At 41.3% G+C, this 7,804-nt stretch overlaps 1 protein-coding gene across 1 annotated transcript in view; it reads right to left on the reverse strand.

Annotated features, from left to right (window-relative positions):
- Positions 1-5,934: 5,934 nt before the first annotated feature.
- The window catches only part of LOC310717110 (cerebellin-2-like), a 2,922-nt gene continuing 1,052 nt past the window's right edge, over positions 5,935-7,804 (reverse strand). The window contains exons 2-3 of the mRNA XM_083524784.1: positions 6,815-6,934; positions 5,935-6,462 (exon numbers count right to left, since the gene is read on the reverse strand). Of these exons, the coding sequence (XP_083380910.1) occupies positions 6,265-6,462; positions 6,815-6,934 (318 nt within the window). The 3' untranslated portion in view covers positions 5,935-6,264. The remainder of the gene's footprint in view (positions 6,463-6,814; positions 6,935-7,804) is intronic.

A 7,804-nucleotide genomic window follows, 5' to 3' on the forward strand; every position in this document is an offset into this window, starting at 1 on the left:
TTGATTTATTTTGCTGAAATATACAGCTGTGTATCATCAGCATAGCAATGGAAGCGAATCCAATGTTTATGTATAATTTCACCCAGAGGCAGCAGATATAAAGAGAAAAGCAGTGGGCCTAAGACAGATCCTTGCAGAACACCAAACTTTACCACAGAGAGTGTGGAGTACTCACCATTTACATCAACAAACTGATAGTCAAATAAGTCAAATAAGACCTGAGCCAGGAGAGAGCTGTTCCCTTTATTCCACAACGTTCTCCAGTCCAGCAAGCAGGAGATTATGATCAATGGTGTGAAAAGCTGCACTGAGGTCGAGCAAAACAAGTAAAGAGACAAAACCCTGTTCAGAGGCCAATAACAGTAATTTACCACCTTAACTAGCGCCGTCTCTGTGCTATGATGAGGCGGAAATCCTGACTGATACATTTCATAAATGTTCTTCCTCAGTAGATGTGAGCAGAACTGCTGTGCTACAACCTTTTCTAGAATCTTGGAGATAAAGGGGAGGTTTGATATTGGACTGTAGTTGGACAGCTGACAGGGTGAAGGTCAGGTTTCTTAATTAGGGGGTTGAAAACTGCAGTTTGAAGGATTTAGGTACAAAACCAGTGCTAATGGAAGAGTTTATTATTTTTAAAACAGGTTTAATTTTCCTCTGGAATGATCTGTTTGAGGAAACTTGAGTTTATATATAATGTTTAGCAATCCTATCTTTAAATCAGAGGTGCTGCTGTACATGCAGTATTATTCAATTTAATGTTATTAGGTTACTTAAAGAGACTTTTTGAGAATTTCTACTTAAAGGGGTTTTTTGGAGCACCACTCGGACATCCAGCAGTTCCGTGACCATAACCTGCTGTAGGCTACATCGCCACGCCGCATTGGGATGGAACTCTATAACGTCTGATTTACACGTGTAAACATGTTCTGACACTGGAGACTCCTTCCATACATGTTAAGTGTGCGGAGAAATCTAAACCTTTACCATGGAAGCGATAACGGATCAGAAACAGCGCATTGATATAAACCTGCAGCTGCTGTTACAGAGAATTTATCACCACCTCCTGACCAATCAGAGCGAAGGAATTTATTAACGCTGACATGGGGTTTCAGTTACAAACTTTAATATTGAGGTACAGAAAACTTCATGGTACAGTAGAGGAAAGTAAAGTTTATGATGGTGCAGATGGCAGTTAATAAATCTCTCATGATGGAGAGAGAAGATGCTCCGAAGCCGTTCTCTCTGTTTATCATCAGCAGCAATATGCATTTATAGAACACATATAACTGTCCTGATTTACAGGCGAATTACATCCTGAGATAAATGAGCACACACACACACACACACACACACACACACACACACACACACACACACACACACACACACACACACACACTATTTACACTATTTATACAGTAGAAATATCATTTTAATTTTGAAATTATATAAAAAAAATTGTATGCTGTCTGAGGGTGACGGGTTGCCAGGTCTGTAGTTTTTACATCATAAGCCATAAAGATTAGAGCACTCCCTGATCTGATCACATTAACATTGTGACAGTGTGAAGGAGGGTAGAGAGGCCGTGTCTGCTGCACTCCCACTGAAAAAACGCGCATGTGTGTGTGTGTCTGCTGTGTGTGTAAAGCAGATTAATGGAGGGAATCCAGGTGTTTGAGAAAAACAAAATAACCAAACAGCTCATTATGCTCTCATTACGATCCGCGTGCGTGTGTGTGTGTGTGTGTGTGTGTGTGTGTGTGTGTGTGTGTGTGTGTGTGTATGTGTGTGTGCGTGTGTGTGTGTGTGTGTGTGTGTGTGTGTGTGTGTGTTCTACCTACTGTCTCACCTCCCAACGATGTGACACAACGACACCCCCCCCCCCCCAATCTAAAGAGTGGTGTAATTAGGAGATATTTAGGTATAAATGGAATAATGACGATGTAAACAAATTAGCTGATGAGCTCTACGACCGTTTTGTAATGAGGTGTTTGGAGATCTCACACGTATCATCATCTCCCCGTCTTCTCCCTCTTTTCTCCTTGTTTCTTTTCCTTATCTCCACTTCTCATCTTGTCCTTGGCTTCTTCTCATCTCTTCTTTTTATTTTCTTGCCGTCTACTCCTCGTCTCATCTCTTATCCTCGTCCTTCTAATTTTTTCCTCATCTTCTCCTCTTCTTCTTCCTGTCTCTGTATTCAGTTGTTTTACACTGCAGGTGATTAAAGTGTCTCTTTAGTGCTACAGATGCCAACCTGCTGCTCATGTTTTTTTCTGGTGTTAATCCCATACAGTACAGTGCGCAGGAGATGCCGAGCTGAACAGCTGCAGCGGTGAGAACAGTCAAGTCAAGTCAAGTCAAGTTTATTTGTATAGCGCTTTTTACAACAGACATTGTCTCAAAGCAGCTTTACAGAAAACAACAGTGAAGGTGAATGGTGTGCGTTTGTCCCTGATGAGCAGCCGTGGCGACAGTGGCAAGGAAAAACTCCCTTAGATGATATGAGGAAGAAACCTTGAGAGGAACCAGACTCAAAGGGGAACCCATCCTCATATGGGTGACATCAAAAGTTTGGTCATAAATCTTTCAACAATACAGAACAATTTGTGATCATCATAGATCCAGCATCAGCTTCTCCATGCCAGGGCCTTTAAACACTCGGCATCTACTTCTCCATGATCATCCATAGGTCCATAATCTTCACGAGGTGGGACGTGACTGGAGCTGGCCAAACCTCAGGAAGCCTCGGGATGGGGAGAGAACAGGAACAGGAAGCAGAACAGGAAGCAGCCGGCGTCCCGTCCTGCAGGAGATAAATGCCCCGGCCATGGGGGGGGTTTTCTGGAGAGCCTGCTGTCCCTTTCTCTCTGAAAAGGGCAACTCGGCGTGAGCATCCAGGGCTCGGAGCCCGATCCGACGCCGTGTATAATGTGTGTGTAGGAGTCACAGATTGGGTCGGTTCTGCTGCCCCAGCGTGGTTTCTACACGGGGGAAAAACATCAAAAGGAACCCAGACGGAGTCACACCGGAGAGAAGAAACACCGCCATCAGCCATATGACAGGAATAAGAGGACTGTGGGCATGCAGGTGCTCACACACACACACACACACACACACACACACACACACACACACACGCACACACAAGCCAAAAAGCACAGTGAGATTCACCAGCATGGAGAGAGACAGAAGCAAACTCAACCCCCCTTTACATCGATTACAGCAGGACAGTAAACAAATACTCATCTTAATAATCGTTACTGAGACGTTACAGCGGGTCTGAGACGTTACTGAGACATTACAGCGGGTCTGAGACGTTACTAAAACGTTACAGCGGGTCTGAGACGTTACTGAGACGTTACAGCGGGTCTGAGACGTTACTGAGACATTACAGCGGGTCTGAGACGTTATTGAGACGTTACAGCGGGTCTGAGACGTTACTGAGACGTTACAGCGGGTCTGAGACGTTACTGAGACATTACAGCGGGTCTGAGACGTTATTGAGACGTTACAGCGGGTCTGAGACGTTACTGAGACGTTACAGCGGGTCTGAGACGTTACTGAGACATTACAGCGGGTCTGAGACGTTACAGCGGGCCTGAGACGTTACTGAGACATTACAGCGGGTCTGAGACATTACTGAGACATTACATCTGTGTTTAAAATTAAATTAGGATGAACTGGATCAGATTTATCTGTTTACACCGGCATTTGTCACTTTGTGTTTTGTTGAATTCTTAACAAATCAAATGGAACAGTCGCATGTGGTTCATGTTGTGTAATGAACAGGAGGAATCTGTGAGGGATTAATGTTTTGTTTTGGAACACATCAGATATTTCTGATTAATTAAACTCATTAAACGTTTCAACAACAACAAGTTCAGATTCACTTTTTACTTCACGGCCCAGAACTGATGCTGATTATCTTCATGACTCACCGCCTGCTCGTCTTCTCACCGAGTCAAAGCGCATCGCTGCGTCACCGACCCAGTAAACGAGTGAAATATGGGGGGGTTGGGGGGTGGGTGCTCTCGAGCAAGACGTGGAATCAGAGCGTGATGCTGTCGCACGCGGAAATATAAATATCCTCCTATACTCCAGATTTTCATCCAGATGGAAGCTTCACTTGTGTTTAATGTTTTTATAATAAACGCTAATATCGTGTTCAGAGTTCGATGATAAACAATAGCGATGTGGTGCGGATTCTGAAATAAGGCTGATTTTTCTGCTAATAATCTCAAAAGTGTATTTTTTATTCATTGCTGCTTAGCAATAAATATTTCTATAAAATACAAAGTCAATACCGTGTCATTGTTGCTCTTTAACTGGGCAACAGAGAAACCAAGACCTGAGACCTGAGGCTAGTTAGCATGCAGTGTTTATTAAAAAAAACATGTAAAAGGTTCAGGATTGTACAAAGAAAAAGAGACAAACTGATTGGAAACATCAACATTTTCCTCAGCTGCTAACTGAGTTCTTGAGAGGCAAAGAGAGAGAGAGAGAGAGTGTGTGTGTGTGTGTGTGTGTGTGTGTGTGTGTGTGTGTGTGTGTGTGTGTGTGTGTGTGTGTGTGTGTGTGTGTGTGTGTGTGTGCATGTTACTAATTGAAATATTATTAATACATGAGGCTTTTAAAGCAAAATATTTTTGTAGTTATATTTCTCCTCCATTTCACACAGTGCAGTGTGTAACGTGAAGGTCAGTGTGTAACGTGAAGGTCAGTGTGTAACGTGAAGGTCAGTGTGTAACGTGTGTTGACGCTCAAATGAAATATCTTTTGTGTGTCTGGTGTAAAAACTGAAAACTCGTATGTACACAATTGTGAGAGCATCACAATGAGTGAAGTCCGGGTCAATCCACCAACTTTTTATTTAACCTTTACACTACTGACATGAAGTCTCTATGCTAAGGTAACTAGCATGCTAGCAAGCTCAAGAATAAAGGAGCTAAAATGAACTTGCTCGCTAAAGATGTTACTGATTTAATTGCTAGTTAGCAAAACATTGTGAAGTTGGTTCCTGGATTACACAGTACCATCAGGAGAACATTAGCGAGCTTGTTAGTGAGTTTTTTACTGAGCAACTGGTATTTATTCTAATCCCAATGCTAACGATATAATGAATGTGTATTTACATGTAGCTCGTATACGACCGCAATATAATCCCATGTGTGACGGTTGAATCCCTTCACATCGTTCTGCTTGCGGAAACAAACCAAGTTTTATTCTCTGATCTATTGATCTATAAATAATCTTACAGGGACGTAAAGCCGAGTGGACGGTAGGTGATCAGCTTCTCCACATGATCATGACGTGATAATCATCATATTTACATTCTCAGATGTGTAAAATCGCAGTGAAAACTGAGACTGATATCAGTTATCATCAAAATACAAGATTACAGAACAAAACAACGACATACCAAAACAAATCACACAGCGTGCAACAGAATCGAGAAAATAAACAAAAGAAAAGAATGGAGACCTTCATCATGCGCTCGGTTTATACAGACGCCGTGTTACACACGTTACACACGTTACACACGTTACACACGTTACACACAGACTTCCGGATCTTCAGGGTAAATCCTGATTTTAAAAGCTGATAGACACAAAAACAACATGACAGAAGTTCTTTTGGCAAAAATGTCCTCATGCGCTGCAGTCTGTGTTCTGCCTCAAGAGTTTGAATCAATAATGATGGTCATCACTTCTGCACTACAGTGAAAAAGGTCCTCCCTCTCCCTCTATCATGCTGTAGTGTTAATGAGAGTGTTGGTTATGAGGGTCCTCAGTTCTCACACATTGTAGATCCCAGATGGCTGCCTGACCACGTAAACCGTAACATTTTATTTAATTTTCAGTGAAAACCGTTAAATGTTGATTTTTTGACATCAGCATTATATTATTATTTTTATTATTTTTATTATTATGATGAAGTTAAAGACATGAGTTTTTCTTTATAAAATTATGATTAATAACTGGGTTTCACTGTAGGGATAAATTTATTTATTTTAAATGTGTATCCTGAATCGTAAAATATCCTGAATGGTTTTATTTCTTTGGATCTGTTTGTTGAAAGTGCTCTAGAAATTCATTTCTTTTTCTACACACACATTCTGACACGGAGCTTTGATTTCAGAGCTTTTCTTCATTTCATGCCAATAAGTTGTGAGTTTGGAGGAAATGGCAGGTACAGTACAGAGAGATCGGAGTGAAAACGCCGGAGTAAAGCAGCAGGACTGCACCAGGGAGAACGTCGAGATCAGAGCGGGAAAACAAGAAATCCTGAGAAGGTGGAATATTTCCATCCTCCCATTAGGTTCCCTCTCTCCAGTTTCAGGTAGAGTCGGTCGTCACGCTCCAGAAGGAGGAGAACTCCGTTGCTCGCCGCCTCACGTGTCACGTCCTGATCCCCGGCGAACGCTGATATGACCGGGAACTCGTTGTGCATCAGGTTCACCTGGAATTAACACCACTGGGGTTAAAGTTCAGAGCTCTGACATTAAAGAGTTATTTATAGCTTGAATGCATGTTGTGGAAATGGAAATGTCCCACTAAAGCATGAGGCCAAACACAAACCTGAAGCTTCTTGTAAAGTGTTTATGTAAGTGCTAGTTATTGGTCTGGAGGCGGAGCTAATTCAGCAATCACTTACTGTAAATGGACACCTGTTCAGATATACGCTAAAGTTTATTTATTTTGAACTAAAAATAATTTAAATGTTAATATTTAAGTTTTTGCTCTTTGTTAGCTACATTAGCATCATAATTGTTAATTCTTCAAAGAAATGTAAAGGCATGACGGTGTGTCACCTGGATGGTCTGGCGGTTGTAAACTTTGACTACGTGGAAGCTGAAGCTGTAAATGCCGCGTCTCGGGGCCTGGAACACGCTCGCCTTCAGGTCAAAGTGATGGCCGATGTTCACGAGGACCTGCAAGAAGAGAACATCATCTCTCCCATACAGGAAGCAGAAACTGGAAACTGAGGATTCATTATGACTGCGTTTGCACTTTAAACAAGATGTTTACTGTTAAAAAACTATGAAAAACAACAAAATACTAATTTGATTACAGACCGTTCATTAGCCATTAATATGACTTTTGTAGTCCAGAAGTATTTAGTTTGTGCGAGCCTTTCACAGCTCACAAGATGCTAACTGATGATTATATGCTACAATCACTTGTTTTTTTACATTAATCTCGTATCTGAAGACTAAAAACCGATCGGATATTTACCACAAAAAGAAAATAAATCTTCAGAAAGGAGATTAGCGGAGTGAGAAACACTCACGAGGGACACCATGTTCAGTGTCGGCATCAGAAACAATAGATTGTCTGTTTCACTTGAATCTGAAATTATTTGGGTATTTTTATAATATAAAAGTGGGTGGAGCTTATGCAAAATAATATAATTGAATAATATGAAATAATATAAGTTTATCAAATTTCTGCTTTAAAATGTTTATGTAGTTTTAAAGTTTCTTAAAATGTTGAATTACTATGACAGTGATGTAAATATACACACACACACACACACACACACTTAAACACACACACACACACACTTATTAAAACACACACACACACACACACACACACACACACACACTTATTAAAACACACACACACACACACACACACACACACACACACACTTAAACACACACACACATTTAAACACACACACACTCACACACACACACACACACACACACACACACACACACACACACACACACACACACTTATTAAAACACACACACACACACACACACACACACTTAAACACACACACACACACA

The sequence above is a fragment of the Silurus aristotelis genome (assembly GCF_946808225.1).
Source record: "Silurus aristotelis genome assembly, chromosome: 22".
In the NCBI taxonomy this organism is placed as follows: Eukaryota; Metazoa; Chordata; class Actinopteri; order Siluriformes; family Siluridae; genus Silurus; species Silurus aristotelis.